Raw genomic sequence first — 19,909 nt, 5'->3', positions numbered from 1 at the left:
CCTACCATTCTCCACACCTACCATCCTCCAGACCTACCATCCTCCACCCCTACCATCAATCACAGCTACCATTCTCCACCCCTACCATCCTCCACACCTACCATCCTCCACACCTACCATATTGCACACCTACCATTCTCCAAGCCTAAAATCCCCCACACCTACCATCCTCCACACTTGTCATCCTCCATCCCTACCATATTCCACGCCTACAATCCTCCACATTTTCCATCCTCCACCTATACCATCCTCCACGCCTAACATCCTCCACACCTAACATTCTCCAAGCCTTCCATCCTCCACACCTACAGTCCTCCACACCTACCATCCTCCACACCTACCATCCTTCATACTTACCGTCCTCCACCCCTACCATCCTCCACCCCGACCATCCTCCACGCCTACCATACCCCACACCTACCATCCTCCATACCTACTATCTTCAACGCCTAAAATCCTCCACACCTACCATCCTCCACACCTACCATCCTCCACACCTACCATCCTCCACACCTATCATCTTGCACACCTACCATTCTCCAAGCCTAAAATCCTCCACACCTACAATCCTCCACACCTACCATCCTCCACCCCTACCATCCTCCACACCTACCATCCTCCCACACCTACCATCCTCCTCACCTACCATTCTCCACGCCTACCATCTTGCACGACTACCATCCTCCACCCCTACCATCCTCCACACCTAGCATCCTCCACACCTAGCATCCTCCACACCTAGCATTCTCCACACCTACCATTCTCCACACCTACCATCCTCCAGACCTACCATCCTCCACCCCTACCATCAATCACAGCTACCATTCTCCACCCCTACCATCCTCCACACCTACCATCCTCCACTCCTACCATCCTCCACCCTTACCATCCTCCACGCTTACCATCCTCCACGCCTACCATCCTCCACACCTACTATCCTCCACACTTACCATCCTCCACCCCTACCATCCTCCACGCCTTCTATCCTCCACACCCACCATCCTCCACACCTACCATCCTTCACACCTACCATCCTCCACACTTACCATACTCCACCCCTACCATCCTCCACGCCTACCATACCCCACACCTACCCTCCTGAACGCCAACCATCCTCCACGCCTACCATCCTCCACACCTACCATCCTCCACACCTGCCATTCTCCAAGCCTAAAATCCTCCACACCTTCTATCCTCCACACGTACCATCCTCCACACTTGCCATCCTCCACCCCTACCATCCTCCACACCTACCATCCTTCACATTTTCCATCCTCCACCCTTACCATCCTCCACGCCTGCCATCCTCCACACCTACTATCCTCCACACTTACCATCATCCACCCCTACCATCCTCCACGCCTACCATCCTCCACACCCACCATCCTCCACACCTACCATTCTCCACACCTACCATCCTCCACACTTACCATACTCCACCTCTACCAACCTCCACTCCTACCATACCCCACACCTACCCTCCTGAACGCCAACCATCCTCCACGCCTACCATCCTCCACACCTACCATCCTCCACACCTACCATCTTCCACGCCTAAAATCCTCCACACCTACCATCCTCCACACCTACCATCCTCCACGCCTAAAATCTTTCACACCTATCATCTTCCACACATACCATCCTCCACACCTACCATCCTCCACACATACCATCCTCCACACCTACCATCCTCCACCCCTACCATCCTTCACACCTACTATCCTCCACCCCTACCATCCTCCACACCTACCATCCTCCACACCTATCATCTTGCACACCTACACTTCTCCAAGCCTAAAATCCTCCACACCTACCATCCTCCACTCCTACCATTCTCCACACTTGCCATCCTCCATCCCTACCATATTCCACGCCTACCATCCTCCACACTTTCCATCCTCCACCCATACCATCCTCCACGCCTAACATCCTCCACACCTACCATTCTCCAAGCCTACCATCCTCCACACCTACAGTCCTCCACACCTACCATCCTCCACACCTACCATCCTTCATACTTACCGTCCTCCACCCCTACCATCCTCCACCTCGACCATCCTCCACGCCTACCAACCTCCATACCTACCATCCTCCACACCTACCATCCTCCACCCTTACCATCCTCCACCCTTACCATCCTCCACGCCTACCATCCTCCACACCTACTATCCTCCACACTTACCATCCTCCACCCCTACCATCCTCCACGCCTTCCACCCTCCACACCCACCATCCTCCACACCGACCATCCTTCACACCTACCATCCTCCACACTTACCATACTCCACCCCTACCATCCTCCACGCCTACCATACCCCACACCTACCCTCCTGAACGCCAACCATCCTCCACGCCTACCATCCTCCACACCTACCATCCTCCACACCTGCCATTCTCCAAGCCTAAAATCCTCCACACCTACTATCCTCCACACGTACCATCCTCCACACTTGCCATCCTCCACCCCTACCATCCTCCACACCTACCATCCTTCACATTTTTCATCCTCCACCCTTACCATCCTCCACGCCTGCCATCCTCCACACCTACTATCCTCCACACTTACCATCCTCCACCCCTACCATCCTCCACGCCTACCATCCTCCACACCCACCATCCTCCACACCTACCATCCTCCACACCTACCATCCTCCACACTTTCCATACTCCACCTCTACCAACCTCCACTCCTACCATACCCCACACCTACCCTCCTGAACGCCAACCATCCTCCACGCCTACCATCCTCCACACCTACCATCCTCCACACCTACCATCTTCCACGCCTAAAATCCTCCACACCTACCATCCTCCACACCTACCATCCTCCACGCCTAAAATCTTTCACACCTATCATCTTCCACACATACCATCCTCCACCCCTACCATCCTTCACACCTACCATCCTCCACACCTATCATCTTGCACACCTACCATTCTCCAAGCCTAAAATCCTCCACACCTACCATCCTCCACACCTACCATTCTCCACACTTGCCATCCTCCATCCCTACCATATTCCACGCCTACCATCCTCCACACTTTCCATCCTCCACCCATACCATCCTCCACGCCTAACATCCTCCACACCTACCATTCTCCAAGCCTACCATCCTCCACACCTACAGTCCTCCACACCTACCATCATCCACACCTACCATCCTTCACACTTACCGTCCTCCACCCCTACCATCCTCCACCCCGACCATCCTCCACGCCTACCAACTTCCACACCTACCATCCTCCACACCTACCATCCTCCACAGCTACCATCCTCGACCCTTACCATCCTCCACGCCTACCATCCTCCACACCTACTATCCTCCACACTTACCATCCTCCACCCCTACCATCCTCAACGCCTACCATCCTCCACATCCACCATCCTCCACACCCACCATCCTCCACACCTACTATCCTCCACACTTACCATACTCCACCCCTACCATCCTCCACGCCTACCATACCCCACACCTACCATCCTCCATACCTACTATCTTCAACGCCTAAAATCCTCCACACCTACCATCCTCCACACCTACCATCCTCCACACCTACCATCCTCCACACCTATCATCTTGCACACCTACCATTCTCCAAGCCTAAAATCCTCCACACCTACAATCCTCCACACTTGCCATCCTCCACCCCTACCATCCTCCACGCCTACCATCCTCCACCATACCATCCTCCACGCCTAACATCCTCCACACCTACCATTCTCCAAGCCTACCATCCTCCACACCTACAGCCCTCCACACCTACCGTCCTCCACACCTACCATCCTTCACACTTACCGTCCTCCACCCCTACCATCCTCCACCCCGACCATCCTCCACGCCAACCAACCTTCACACCTACCATCCTCCACACCTACCATCCTCCACACCTACCATCCTCCACCCTTACCATCCTCCACGCCTACCGTCCTCCACACCAACTATCCTCCACACTTACCATCCTCCACCCCTACCATCCTCTTCGCCTACCATCCTCCACACTTACCATACTCCACCCCTACCATCCTCCACGCCTACCATACCCCACACCTACCCTCCTGAACGCCAACCATCCTCCACACCTACCATCTTCCATGCCTAAAATCCTCCACACCTACCATCCTCCCCACCTACCATCCTCCACGCCTAAAATCCTCCACACCTACCATCTTCCACACATACCATCCTCCACACCTACCATCCTCCACACTTACCATCCTCCACACCTACCATCCTCCACAGCTACCATCCTCCATACCTACAATCGTCCACACCAACAATCCTCCACACCTACAATCCTTCACACATACAATCGTTCACACCTACCATCCACCACACCTACCATCCTCCACACTTACATTCCTCCACACCTACTTTCCTCCACACCAGCCATCCTCCTCACTTACCATCCTCCACACCTAGCATCCTCCACACATACAGGTGAGTAGCCGTGAGCTGGTAGGGGACACACGTTTAGTGAGGTCCACGGAAATTCGTCAATGTCTCGGGACATTGAAGGAGTATTCAGGCTAGATCATAGTACTTGGCCTCTCGCAGTGTGTAGCTAGCAGGGTGCTACATAGCATAGTCATATCGCTAGCGATAGTGCGAAGAAACCAAAGTGGAGCTAGTGGCAACACGGTTCATATACAGTGTGGAGGATCGCGTGAAGCGACCTGACCTTACGGCCAGGTGGGACGACCCGCCGTGGAACTGCCTGATTGTGTTTGTTGAGTGGTGACTGTGATCAGTGTTACAGTAAATTAGTGAACTGTCACACAACGTTTCAGTGACTGACTCCAGAGCTCTGTGTAGACAGAAAAGAAACGACATCATCAATCTACTAGCACTTAGTGAATCACCTAGTGGGAGACAACGACGGATAACTATCGTCATCATACATCGTCATTACTCATCTGGTTGTGTGAGCGGGAGGAGACTGGTATGTACCCACTCTCTGGTCAATTAATCAGGTGTACAGATTGAGGTAAAATATTATCAAACTCTTGTTCAGGATATCATATATATTTAAAAATCTCAAAGTGGCTCGTTTTAGGTAGAGGTAACGCTTAAGGGAACTCGTGACACACGCACGCCCGCCCGCCCACGTACGTATGCACGCACACAAGCGTGTGTGCGTGCATACTAATTATGGGAGACTTCAACCATGGGAAGATAGATTGGGAAAACAGAGACCCGCATGGAGGACCAGAAACATGCAGAGCTAAGTTGCTGGACGTGACAACAAGAAACTTTCTAAGCCAGCACATCAAGGAACCAACTAGAATGAGAGAAGATGAACCAGCAATGCTTGATTTGATATTTACCCTAAATGAGTGGGATATAAGGGAAGTTAAGATGGAAGCGCCCTTGGGAATGTGTGACCACAGTGTATTGAACTTTGAGTACCTGGTAGAGATAGGAATTATCTCACCCAAAAAAGAACTAGGATTCAAAAGCCTGGCATACCGAAAGGGGAATTATGAACAGATGAGAAGATTCCTAAGTGAAATACCTTGGGACACAGACCTCAGAGATAAGTCTGTACAGGGTATAATGGACTATGTTACCCAAAAGTGTCAGGAGGCAGTAAAGAGGTTGATCCCGGCCCAAAGGGAAAATCCGAGAAGCAACACAAGAATCCATGGTACAATAGGGCATGTATGGAAGCGAAGAAACTGAACAAAAGGGCGTGGAGGAACTTCCGGAATAACAGAACACCAGAACGCAGAGAGAGATACCAGAGAACCAGGAATAAGTACGTCAGGGTGAGAAGAGAAGCAGAGAAAAGTTTTGAAAATGATATAGCAAACAAAGCCAAGACCGAACCAAAGCTACTCCACAGTCACATCAGAAGGAAAACAACAGTGAAAGAACAGGTATTGAAACTTCGAACAGGCGAGGACAGGTGTACAGAGAATGACAAAGAGGTGTGTGAAGAACTCAACAAGAGGTTCCAGGAGGTCTTCACAATAGAACATGGTGAGGTCACTGTGCTAGGAGAAAGGGAGGTAAACCAGGCAGACTTGGAAGAGTTCGAAATTACGAGAGAGGAGGTCAAGAGACATCTGCTGGATCTGGATGTTAGAAAGGCTGTTGGTCCAGACGGGATCTCACCATGGATACTGAAAGAGTGTGCAGAGGCACTTTGCTTGCCACTCTCCATAGTGTATAGTAAGTCACTGGAGACGGGAGACCTACCAGAAATATGGAAGACGGCGAATGTGGTCCCAATATACAAAAAGGGCGACAGGTAAGTGGCACTGAACTACAGGCCAGTGTCCTTGACTTGTATGCCATGCAAGGTGATGGAGAAGATGGTGAGAAAAACCTGGTAACACATCTGGAGAGAAGGGACTTCGTGACAAATCGCCAACTTGGGTTCAGGGAGGGTAAATCTTGCCTTACAGGCTTGATAGAATTCTACGATCAGGTGACAAAGATTGAGCAAGAAAGAGAGGGCTGGGCGGACTGCATTTTCTTGGATTATTGGAAAGCCTTTGACACAGTACCACATAGAGGCTGGTACTTAAGCTGGAGAGACAGGCAGGTGTAGCTGGTAAGGTGCTTCAGTGGATAAGGGAGTACCTAAGCAAAAGGAAGCAGAGAGTTACGGTGAGGGGTGAGACCTCCGATTGGCGTAAAGTCACTAGTAGAGTCCCACAGGGCTCTGTACTCGGTCCTATCTTGTTTCTGATATATGTAAATAATCTCCCGGAGGGTAGCGATTCATTTCTCTCAATGTTTGCGGACGATGCCAAAATTATGAGAAGGATTAAAACAAAAGAGGACTGTTTGAGGCTTCAAAAAGACCTAGACAAGCTGAAGGAATGGTCGAACAAATGGTTGTTAGAGTTTAACCCAACCAAATGTAACGTAATGAAGATAGGTGTAAGGAGCAGGAGGCCAGATACAAGGTATCATCTGGGAGAGGAAATTCTTCAGGAGTCAGAGAAAGAAAAAGACTTGGGGTTGATATCACGCCAGACCTGTCTCCTGCAGCACATATCAAGAGGATAACATCAGCGGCAAATGCCAGGCTGGCCAACATAAGAACGGCAATCAGAAACTTGTCTAAAGAATCATTCAGAACTTTGTATACCACATATGTCAGGCCAATCCTGGAGTATGCAGCCCCAGCATGGAGTCCATATCTAGTCATGGATAAGAATAAACTAGAAAAGGTTCAAAGGTTTGCCAGCAGACTAGTACCCGAGCTGAGAGGTATGAGCTATGAGGAGAGACTACGGGAATTAAACCTCACTTCGCTGGAAGACAGAAGAGTTAGGGGGGACATGATCACCACATTCAAGATTCTGAAGGGAATTGATAGGAATTGATAGGGTAGATAAAGACAGGCTATTTAACGCAAAGAGCACATGCACAACGGGACACAGGTGGAAACTGAGTGCCCAAATGAGCCACAGAGAAATTAAAAGAACTTTTTTAGTGTCAGAGTGGTTGACAAATGGAATGCATTAGGAAGTGATGTGGTGGAGGCTGACTCCATTCACAGTTTCAAGTGCAGATATGATAGAGCCCAATAGGCTCAGGAATCTGTACACCTGTTGATTGACGGTTGAAAGGCGGGACCAAAGAGCCAGAGCTCAACCCGCGCAAACACAACTAGGTGAGTACATACCATTATCCACACCTACCATCCACTACACCTACCATCCTCCAAACCTACCATCCTCCACACCTACCATCCTCTTCGCCTAAAATCCTCCACACCTACCATGCTCCCCCCCCTACCATCCTCCACGCCTACCATCCTCCACGCCTACCATCCTCCACGCCTACCATCCTCCACACCTACCATCCTCCACACCTACCATCCTCCACGCCTACCATCCTCCACGCCTACCATCCTCCAGGCCTACCATCCTCCAGGCCTAACATCCTCCACACCTAAAATCCTTCACACCTACCATCCTCCACGCCTACCATCATGCACGTCTACCATCCTCCACACCTACCATCCTCCACACTTTCCATCCTCCACCCCTACCATCCTCCACAACTGCAATCCTCCACGCCTTCCATCCTCCTCACCTACAATCCTTCACACCTACCATGCTCCACACCTACCATCTTGCACGCCTACCATCCTCCAGACCTACCATCCTCCACATATACCATTCTCCACACCTACCATCCTCTTCGCCTACAATCCTCCACACTTACCATCCTCCACCCGTACCATCTTCCACGCCTACCATCCTACACACCTACTATCCTTCACCCCTACTATCCTCCACGTCTACCATCCTCCCCCCTACCAACCTCCACCCCTACCATCCTCTCCCCCTACCATCCTCTACACTTTCCATTCTCCACCCCTACCATCCTCCACACCTAGCATCCTGCACACCTATTATCCTCTTCGCCTAAAACCCTCCACAACTACCATCCTCCACCCCTACCAACCTCCACCCCTTCCATCCTCCACACCTACCATATTCCAAAACTACCATTCTTCACACCTATCATCCTCCACACCTACCATCCTCCACGCCTACTATCCTCCACGCCTACCATCCTCCACACCTACAATCCTTCACACCTACCATCCTCCACGCCTACCATCTTGCACGCCTACCATCCTCCAGACCTATCATCCTCCAGACATACCATCCTCCACACCTACCATCCTCTTCGCCTATAATCCTCCACACCTACCATCCTCCAACCCTACCATCTTCCACGCCTACCATCCTCGACACCTACCATCCTCCCTCCAACCATCCACCACACCTACCATCCTCCACCCCTAACATCCTCCACGCCTACTATTCTCCACACGTACCGTCCTCTACACCTACAATCCTCCACACCTACAATCCTCCACACCTACCATCCTCAACACTAACCATCCTCCACCTACAATCCTCCACACCTACAATCCTCCACACCTACCATCCTCAACACTTACCATCCTCCACCTACCATCCTCCACACCTACCATCCTCCACCCCTACCATCCTCCACCCCTACCATCCTCCACGCCTCCCATCCTCCACGCCTACCATCCTCCTCGCCTACCATGCTCCACACCTACCATCCTCCACACCTACCATCCTCCACACCTATCATCCTCCACACCTACCATCCTCCATGCCTATTATCCTCCACGCCAATCATCCTCCACGCCAACTATCCTCCACGCCTATCATCTTGCATGTCTAACCATCCTCCACTTATCATCCTCCACACTTACCATCCTCCACCCTTACCATCCTCCACATCTATTATCTTCCACGCCTTCCATCCTCCTCACCTGCAGTCCTTCAAACCTACCATCCTTCACACCTACCATCTTGCACGCCTACCATCCTCCAGACCTACCATCCCCCACACCAACCATCCTCCACACCTACAATCCTCCACACCTACCATCCTAAACCTCTACCATCTTCCACGCCTACCATCCTCCACACCTACCATTCTCCACACCTACCATCCTCCACACCTACCATCCTCCTCACCTACCATTCTCCACGCCTACCATCCTCCACACCTACCATCCTCCACACCAACCATCCTCCACACGTACAATCCTCCATACCTACAATTATCCACACCTACAATCCTCCACACCTACAATCCTCCACACCTACCGTCCTCTACACTTACCATTCTCCACCTACCATCCTCCACACCTACCATCCTCCACCCCTACCATCTTCCACCCCTACCATCCTCCACACCTACCATCCTCCACACCTATCATCCTCCACACTACCATCCTCCACGCCTACTATCCTCCACGCCTAGCATCCTCCACGCCAACCATCCTCCACCCTACAATCCTTCACACCTACCATACTCCACGCCTCCCATCTTGGACGTCTACCATCCTCCACTTACCATCCTCCACACTTACCATCCTCCACACCTACCATCTTCCACGCGTTCCATCCTCCTCACCTACAATCCTTCAAACCTACCATCCTCCACACCTACCATCTTGCACGCCTACCATCCTCCAGACCTATTATCCTCCAGACATACCATCCTCCACACCTACCATACTCCTCACCTACCATTCTCCACGCCTACCATCCTCCACACCTACCATCCTCCACAGCTACCATCCTCCACACCTAAAATCCTCCACACCTTCAATCCTCCAAATCTACAATCCTCCACACCTACCATCCTCTGCACTTACCATCCTCCACCTACCATCCTTCACACCTACCATCCTCCACCCCTACCATCCTCCACCCCTACCATCCTCCACCTCTACCATCCTCCACGCCTACCATCCTCCACGCCTACCATCCTCCACACCTATCATCCTCCACACCTACCATCCTCCACACCTATCATCCTCCACAATTACCATCCTCCACGCCTACTATCTCCCACGCATAGCGTCCTCCACGACAACCATCCTCCACACCTACAATCCTTCACACCTACCATACTCCACGACTCCCATCTTGCACGCCTACCATCCTCCACTTACCATCCTCCACAATTACCATCCTCCACACTTACCATCCTCCACACCTACCATCCTCCACACCTACCATCTTCCATGCGTTCCATCCTCCTCACCTACAATCCTTCAAACCTACCATCCTCCACACCTGCCATCTTGCACGCCTACCATCCTCCAGACCTATTATCCTCCAGACATACCATCCTCCACACCTACCATCCTCTTCTCCTATAATCCTCCACACCTACCATTCTCCACCCCTACCATCTTCCACGCCTACCTTCCTCGACACCTACCATCCTCCCTCCTACCATCCTCCACGCCTACCATCCTCCACACCTACTATCGTCCACACTTGCCATCCTCCACCCCTACCATCCTCCACCCCTATTATCCTCCACACCTATCATCCACCACACCTACCATCCTCTACCCTTTCCATTTTCCACCCCTACCATCCTCCACGCCTACTATCCTCCACCCCTACCATCCTCCACCCCTACCATCCTCCACCCCTATAATCCTCCACCCCTAACATCCTCCACGCCTAGCATCCTCCACGCCAACCATCCTCCACGCCTATCATCCTCCACGCCTACCATCCTCCACACCTACAATCCTTCTCACCTACCATCCTCCACGCCTCCCATCTTGCACGTCATCCATCCTCCACACTTACCATCCTCCACCCCTACCATCCTCCACACCTATCATCTTCCACGCCTTCCATCCTCCTCACCTACAGTCCTTCAAACCTACCATTCTTCACACCTACCATCTTGCACGCCTACCATCCTCCAGACCTACCATCCTTCACACCTACCATCATCCACACCTACCATCCTCCACACCTACAATCCTCCACACCTACCATCCTCCACCCCTACCATCTTCCACGCCTACCATCCTCCACACCTACCATCCTCCACACCTACCATCCTCCACACCTACCATCCTCCACACCTACCATCCTCCACACCGACCATCCTCCTCACTTACCATTCTCCACGCCTACCATCCTCCACACCTACCATCCTCCACACCTACCATCCTCCACACTTACAATCCTCCACACCTACAATGCTCCACACCTACCATCCTCCACACCTATCATCCTCCACACCTACCATCCTCCACGCCTACTATCCTCCACGCCTAGCATCCTCCACGCCAACCATCCTCCACACCTACAATCCTTCACACCTACCATACTCCACACCTCCCATCTTGCACGTCTACCATCCTCCACACTTACCATCCTCCACGCCTGCCATCTTCCACACCTACCATCTTCCACGCCTTCCATCCTCCTCACCTACAATTTTTCAAACCTACCATCCTCCACACCTACCATCATGCACGCCTACCATCCTCCAGACCTACCATCCTCCACACCTACCATCCTCCACACTTACCATCCTCCACACCTACCATCCTCTTCGCCTACAATCCTGCACATCTACCATCCTCCACCCCTACCATCTTCCACGCCTTCCATCCTCCACACCTACCATCCTCCCTCCCTACGATCCTCCACCCCTACCATCTTCCACGCCTTCCATCCTCCACACCTACCATCCTCCCTCCCTACGATCCTCCACACCTACCATCCTCCACACCTACCATCCTCCACACCTACCATCCTCCACACCTACCATCCTCTTCGCCTACAATCCTCCACCCCTACCATCCTCCACGCCTATCATACTCCACGCCAACCATCCTTCACACCTACCATCCTCCACACCTACCAAGCTCTTCGCCTACAATCCTCCAGCCCTACCATCCTCCACGCCTACCATCCTCCACCTCTAAAATCCTCCACACCTACTATCCTCCACACCTACCATCCTCCACACTTACCATTCTCCTCCCCCATACCATCCTCCACATCTACCATCCTCCAGCCCTACCATCCTCCACCCCTACCATCCTCCACCTCTACAATCCTCCACACCTACCATCCTCCACACCTACCATCCTCCTCACCAACCATTCTCCACACCTACCATCATCCACACCTACCATCCTCCAGCCCTACCATCCTCCACTCCTACCATCCTCCCCCCCCCTACCATCCTCCACCTCTACAATCCTCCACACCTACCATCCTCCACACCTACCATCCTCCTCACCTACCATTCTCCACACCTACCATCATCCACACCTACCATCCTCCACACCTACCATCCTCCACCCATACTATTCTCCACACCTACCATCCTCTACACTTACTACCCTCCATACTACTCACCTACATACCTTTCATCTAGACATCCAATAGTAATTAATTAAACTATGAATTTTTGAATTCTGAATAATTAATTCTAACTGCAAATAATAAAATTCAAATATTTGGAATAAAAATTTTCAACCAAGTCAGCGTTATAATTAATTCACTTTATGAATGCTATCCATTAGAAAATCAGTCTGAAATCAATGACTATAATATTATACTATATTTTTTTAATAGGCTTGACAATCCAAATTCAGATCAAATATGTAAAATCAATACCAGAATTTAAGCTCATTACTTTAACTTACGGTTTAAATGTATTTATTTAAGTCAAAATGGGCGCCACATAAAGCCTTCACACAGTAGTTCTATTAGTGATAAGCACAATTTTTAATTAACAAATTAAGATGAACTCAAGTGATCTGCAGCTGGAGCTCATATATACCAGTCGAGGTGGGAGACTGACCTTCACTGTGCAGTAGTGTGGAGTTACAGCGTCCTGGCACCACTCAGCTGAGGAAAACGTGTAAGACAGGTAATACCCCGAGGAGCTGGCCATGCTCACGCAGACATGTTGAGGGTTACCATGACTGGAGCGTCTGCTGGACGGCTGAACACTCGGGAGGTGAGACCTCGACCCCCGCAACGTCCTGCCATGCACCTGGGCTCTTCGAGACTCGAACCGTAGTCTCTACGCATGCGAGGCCGAGACTCTTTCGCCCGAGCTATTGAGTAGTCTTAATAAGGAAAGTTTCCTTATTTAGGTGTCTTCCTGCTTCAACTCCGGATAAGGTGAGAATCGTCTAGTACACTCTGTACTATAGAGTGTCTAGACATAGTACGATTCACATACCGTACGTACTCTAGTACGATTCACATACCGACTGCGTGTCGGTATGTGAATCGCAAGAATACCAGATACATCGACAAGTCGAACGCACATAGCGGCGGCAGTCCTGATATGTGTACTGTCGCCACTCCTGCGCGAGGGTCGGAATAACATCCATCGGGCGAGTAGCTGTTGCGGCCTCCATATTCTGCTCTTTGGCAGGCTCAACGATGCGCTTTGGCCTGCTCTGGGGAACGACGCCCGCCACTGCCCCCCGAATGAGAAGGCAGGAGGCAAACCGGGAGTCCCCCTAATATTTGGTATGTGTACTAGAGTCGTCTAGTACACTCTGTACTATAGAGTGTCTAGAGTGTCCCTTACTGTCTAACTACCTGTAATAATGTTCTCTCGTCTTGTGTTTATGATCTTTAATCCTGAATGAATCCTCCCATTTTACTACTCTCAATGAATTTAAAGTATCACAATTATACATAATTATACAACAAACACATTTCTCTTTCCATTCACCAAACTCATTATCTGTATAAATAAGAATGGAAATCTTCGTTTGTTCAAAATGGATATCTCCCAAAGTTCTTCACCGACTGTTTTGAAATTTTCACACAACGTTCCATTCGCATCTGAGCGGGTCTTTATATACATAATATATAGATATCACGTTTGTGACGAGAAAAAAACATGCTTTTTTTAAAAACTGTGTTTTCCATGTGTTTTTCATGCGAGGGAAATCTTCGAAACCCCTTTACCGATTGCTTTGAAATTTTGACAGATTGTTGCACACGAATAGGAGCGTGTTTGTATATACTTAATATATAGATGCCACACCTGTGTTAGGTAAAAACATGTTTTTTTTTTAAAAACACGACCATCTGTTGGACGTAAGAGCAACACAAGCTGTGATCTCCGAAAATTCTTCACCGATTGCTTTGAAATTTTGACACAACGTTCTATTCAAATACGAATATGTTATTATATACCTACTATATAGATGCCACACCTGTGATAGGTAAAAACACGTTTGTTTGAAAAACAGCGCCATCTGTTGCATTTAAGAGCAACACACGCTATGTTATATATGTTATGATTCAATTTCAATGTTTCCAGTTATATTGATAAATGGAATTTTCATATATTTCGATTTAATTTCATTTTGATTTAATTATTTTGTGTGAGATTGCGTTACAATTGAGCTGTGTTGTTTACCATGCCGTTGATTTCGTGAGTATAAATATTGATGTCACACCTGTGACAGGTAAAACAATACTTTAAAAAAAAAGCACCATCTGTTGCACGTAAGAGCAACACACATTATGCTAAATATGTTATGATTCCATTTCAATGTTTCCAGTTATATTGAAAAGTAGAATATTCATAGATTTCGATATATTTTTATTTTTACATAATTATTTTGGGTGATATTGGGTTGGAACTGAGTTGTGTTGTTTACCAGCCGTTCATTTTGTGAGTATTGTTTATTTTTTATATTTTTTCATTGTTTTTCATTTAAATTTCTTAACTTTTTCTTATTTTTCAGTGATGGAAACATCAGATGATTTGATGTTCCGAATTTTCTGATGGGAACATCAGATCATTTGGGAATGCATTGGACGAGGGAGTGGGATATGGATGGGAGGACAAGGGGACAGGGGAGGACGAGGGGATGGGGGAGTTGGGGCTGGTGGGGGCTGAGGGGGCGGGGGAAGGGATAATAGTGGGGAGGACAAGGGGACAGGAAAGTGGGGAATGGTGGGGAGGAAGAGGGGACAGGGGAGGGGGAAATGGAAGGGAGGACGAGGGGACGAGGGGACGGGGGAGTGGGAGATTGTGGGGAGGATGAGGGAATGGTCGGGAGGACTAGTGGATGGGGGAGGGAGGAATGGTGGGGAGGACTGGGGAACAGGGAAAGGTTGCTGTGGCTCAGCAACGCACACGCGTTGCTGAGCCACAGCAACGCGTGGCCGGGTACAGCTAGTATTTACTATAAAGCTCGTACTATTTCCCCTTCCCTTCCCTTCCATTCCTCCCTCCTACGAGGGTGGGCTAGGGATGGAAGGGTTGGGGGGGGGGGGTGCTCTCAGTGTCTGGACTATACAATAAACACGTGTTGAGTCAAGGTCTCCAGCTCCTGCCCCCGGCCGCCACTACCTGTCCGTCAGCACAACCAGCGCCTCCGTCCTCAGGAGGCTCCAGACCTCCCTACTTCAGGTCAACACTCCTTAATGGTCCAAGCCGGACCGAGTCGTCTTCATTTTCCATCCTCTGATGTTTGGTTTCGTCAGCATATCTTCAGACACGTTATTGTGACCCATCATCTGCACCCTTGTCCCTCTCTCGTGAGAGGTGTTGTGACCACAAGATAAACAAACCATATCTTCCCTCTGCACAATTCCTCCATTATTCCAAAAACACAAAAGTTCACCTCCAGTCTTGCTCAACTTCCCTCCCACCCCACTCCTGCCACCCTCCACTCCTGCCACACTCCACTCCTGCCACACTCCACTCCTGCCACACTCCACTCCTGCCACACTCCACTCCTGCCACACTCCACTCATGCCACACTCCACTCCTGCCACACTCCACTCCTGCCACACTCCACTCCTGCCACACTCCACTCCTGCCTCACTCCACTCCTGCCTCACTCCACTCCTGCCACACTCCACTCCTGCCACCCTCCACTCCTGCCACACTCCACTCCTGCCACACTCCACTCCTGCCACACTCCACTCCTGCCACACTCCACTCCTGCCACACTCCACTCCTGCCACCCTCCACTCCTGCCACACTCCACTCCTGCCACACTCCACTCCTGCCACACTCCACTCCTGCCACACTCCACTCCTGCCACACTCCACTCCTGCCTCACTCCACTCCTGCCTCACTCCACTCCTGCCACACTCCACTCCTGCCACCCTCCACTCCTGCCACACTCCACTCCTGCCTCACTCCACTCCTGCCTCACTCCACTCCTGCCTCACTCCACACCTGCCTCACTCCACACCTGCCTCACTCCACTCCTGCCTCACTCCACTCCTGCCTCACTCCACACCTGCGTCACTCCACTCCTGCCTCACTCCACTCCTGCCTCACTCCACTCCTGCCTCACTCCACTCCTGCCTCACTCCACACCTGCCTCACTCCACACCTGCCTCACTCCACACCTGCCTCACTCCACACCTGCGTCACTCCACACCTGCGTCACTCCACTCCTGCCTCACTCCACTCCTGCCTCACTCCACATCTGCCTCACTCCACACCTGCCTCACTCCACACCTGCCTCACTCCACACCTGCCTCACTCCACACCTGCGTCACTCCACACCTGCGTCACTCCACTCCTGCCTCACTCCACTCCTGCCTCACTCCACACCTGAGTCACTCCACACCTGCGTCACTCCACACAGCCATATTGACAGCAGGAGAGACCCCCAGCCCCCCATGACCCAGGCAGTGTAGCCAGCACCTCTTCCCTCTCCCACAGTGTTGAAGAGTCCTGCACCAGTGAGGTGAGGCCTCAGGGAGCACCAGATGAAGGGTGAGAGTGACACGGTCAGAGACTGTGAGGGAGACACAGATGAGACACACATAGAGGAGATGGAAAGTGAGTGAGAGTGAAAAAGAATCAAATTGATTGATATTTAATGGATGGAATAAGACAAACATGGACGGAATTTAGGGAAAAAGATGACAGAAAGATCAAGAAACAAAATAAACCCATCATTATCCACTAAATTATATATTGTTTCTTTCATCCTCCAAGTCCCGTTCGTCCTTAGTGGAAGGAAGAGGTGTCAACACCTCCACCCACTCAAAAACAAAACATATCTTGCAAATCCACTTCTGTTTCCATCTCCATCACACATAATATTACCTGGATCTTTTCTTTCTTACACCTGTCTCTGGCTCTCTCTTCCTCTTCCAACCTCCCTCTCTTCCTTCCCTTCCTCTTCCAACCTCCCTCTCTTCCTTCCCTTCCTCTTCCAACCTCCCTCTCTTCCTTCCCTTCCTCTTCCAACCTCCCTCTCTTCCTTCCCTTCCTCTTCCAACCTCCCTCTCTTCCTTCCGTTCCTCTTCCAACCTCCCTATCTTCCTTCCCTTCCTCCTTCTGCCTTTAAGCTCCTCTCCCGCCTCTCAGTCCCCCATTAACACTTTAATTCCTTTACCATCCCAACAGGATTGCCTAGGATCCTAAAATCTTATCATGATACGCCTGGGCAGTAGAGCGCTTATGTTTAGAATAAGTACATTTTCCTTATTACGTATTTGTAGAGAACACGTACTAGTGGCAACGTACGTGTAGAGAACACGTACTAGTGGCAACATACGTGTAGACAACACGTACTGGTGGCAACGTACGTGTAGAGAACACGTACTAGGGGCAACGGACGTGTAGAGAACACGTACTAGTGGCAACGCACGTGTACAGAACACGTACTAGTGGCAACGCACGTGTAGAGAACACGTACTAGTGGCAACGTACGTGTAGAGAACACGTACTAGTGGCAACGCACGTGTAGAGAACACGTACTAGTGGCAACGTACGTGTAGAGAACACGTACTAGTGGCAACGCACGTGTAGAGAACACGTACTAGTGGCAACGTACGTGTAGAGAACACGTACTAGTGGCAACGTACGTGTAGAGAACACGTACTAGTGGCAACGTACGTGTAGAGAACACGTACTAGTGGCAACGGACGTGTAGAGAACACGTACTAGGGGCAACGGACGTGTAGAGAACACGTACTAGGGGCAACGGACGTGTAGAGAACACGTACTAGTGGCAACGGACGTGTAGAGAACACGTACAAGGGGCAACGTACGTGTAGAAAAAACGTAATAGTTTAGATTAGATTAGATTTGGTATTCAGGTAATGGTACATACATTGAAGATGAGTTACAAACATAATGTTGGATTTAAAGATAGAGCTAGTACATACAATACCTAAAGCCACTAGTAATGTGGCATCGTATGTGTAGAAAACTCGTATTAGAGGTTATTAATGTGTTGAAAACTGGTATTAGTGATGTTCGTGTGGAGAACCACATAGAGATACAACATAGATGAAGAACGTGTACTATACTAGAACGAAGAAACAAAAGAGGGAGGGAGACAGAAAGAAAACGTAGATGGCTGTATATATGACTGAGAGATGGAAATAGAACTGGAAGGAGGAAGAGATGGAGGAACAGACAGAGATAATGAGGAGGAGAAAGAGAGATGGTATGAAAAAAAAATGAAAATTTTGCTGTTATATCCCATTTGAATTTCATACATAAAAAGTTAAGATGGTTTAAATATCATTTAACGCTTGTATTTCACTGCAGGTCTCGCTTCATGCATGTCTGCGTTCGATCCCCGACCGTCCAAGTGGTTGGGCATCATTCCTTCCCACCCCCCGTCCCATCCTAAATCCTTATCCTGACCCTTTCTCTGCTATATAGTCTTAATGGCTTGGCGCTTTCCCCTGATTGTTACCTTACCTCCCCCAGGTCTCACAGACTAGTGGCAACGTACGTGTAGAGAACACGTACTAGGGGCAACAGACGTCCCTGGGGTAGGAGACTAGGGACTTGTCCACCCTCTTTAAAATTATTCAATAAAGAAATGGGAATTATGAAGGACAAGAAAAGACACAGGTATAAAAAGACAAGTCATGGGCGCATAGTACTCACATCTGTCTATTACGCTACCAAGCTTTAATGACAGTCTTAGAGGCTGGCTGCTAGGCTGGGAGGCTTGTTGACAGGTTGAGCGACTTGTGGCTGAGACATGATTGACTGGTAGGAAGGTAGACATTAATTCCATCTCGTAACTGAACTTGGCTGTCCCGGGATACGTCGGTCCAATCACCAATTCTTCAGTAAGTATCACAGACAACTCCCAGTCTACACCTGCTGGGCCACCTGCTCCTACTGGAACACGTCTTGAGTTCAGCACTGCCCTGAGGGAACTGATTCCTGTCGACCAAGGTACAACTAACATTACTTCTGTGGAGTAAAAGATGAATAGTTAGATTGATTGATTGTGAAGACTTAGCCACCCATGAGGTGGTACGGGCATGAATACACAGTAAGTAGTAGATTGTTTTGGAGTGAATGTGATCTTTGGTCGTAAAGGAATATTTAGAAAGAAACTACACAGATGTAATAAGACCACAGCTTTCCACCAGGGAATAGGAAACGAGGTCAGGTGCGCTCAACAGATGGTGTTGACATCGTCACCACACCGCTCCTAAAATAATTGGGGCCAAGTGAGCTCAACAAATGGCGTCGACATCGTCATAATGACCAAGGTAGTGCACAAGAACCTCCTCCCTCTCCCACATATTTGACGAGTCATGCAAAAGTCAGATGAGGCTTCAGGGAACACCAGACGA

At 50.0% G+C, this 19,909-nt stretch overlaps 5 protein-coding genes across 5 annotated transcripts in view; 4 read left to right on the top strand and 1 right to left on the bottom strand.

Annotated features, from left to right (window-relative positions):
- Nucleotides 1-3,701, top strand: part of LOC138369696 (mucin-2-like) — a 52,453-nt gene extending 48,752 nt beyond the window's left edge. Inside the window, exon 5 of the mRNA XM_069333129.1 lies at nt 785-3,701. Coding sequence (XP_069189230.1) covers nt 785-3,701 — 2,917 coding nt within the window. The remainder of the gene's footprint in view (nt 1-784) is intronic.
- Nucleotides 3,702-7,738: 4,037 nt separating this feature from the next.
- On the top strand, nt 7,739-8,776 carry LOC138369695 (uncharacterized). The gene has a single exon (XM_069333128.1). The coding sequence runs from the start codon at nt 7,739-7,741 to the stop codon at nt 8,774-8,776; it is 1,038 nt and encodes a 345-aa protein (XP_069189229.1).
- A 269-nt stretch (nt 8,777-9,045) lies between these two features.
- Nucleotides 9,046-10,683, top strand: LOC138369694 (uncharacterized). The gene has a single exon (XM_069333127.1). It carries the CDS (start codon nt 9,046-9,048, stop codon nt 10,681-10,683), a length of 1,638 nt encoding a protein of 545 aa, XP_069189228.1.
- Nucleotides 10,684-11,529: 846 nt separating this feature from the next.
- Nucleotides 11,530-12,264, top strand: LOC138369693 (uncharacterized). Its single transcript, XM_069333126.1, has one exon. It carries the CDS (start codon nt 11,530-11,532, stop codon nt 12,262-12,264), a length of 735 nt encoding a protein of 244 aa, XP_069189227.1.
- Nucleotides 12,265-12,776: 512 nt separating this feature from the next.
- Nucleotides 12,777-19,909, bottom strand: part of LOC138369692 (filaggrin-2-like) — an 11,340-nt gene continuing 4,207 nt past the window's right edge. The window contains exon 2 of the mRNA XM_069333125.1: nt 12,777-12,780. Within this exon, the coding sequence (XP_069189226.1) occupies nt 12,777-12,780 (4 nt within the window). The remainder of the gene's footprint in view (nt 12,781-19,909) is intronic.

The sequence above is a fragment of the Procambarus clarkii genome, chromosome 29, assembly GCF_040958095.1.
Source record: "Procambarus clarkii isolate CNS0578487 chromosome 29, FALCON_Pclarkii_2.0, whole genome shotgun sequence".
Lineage (NCBI taxonomy): Eukaryota > Metazoa > Arthropoda > Malacostraca > Decapoda > Cambaridae > Procambarus > Procambarus clarkii.
This window is presented reverse-complemented; position numbering and strand designations above follow the sequence as displayed.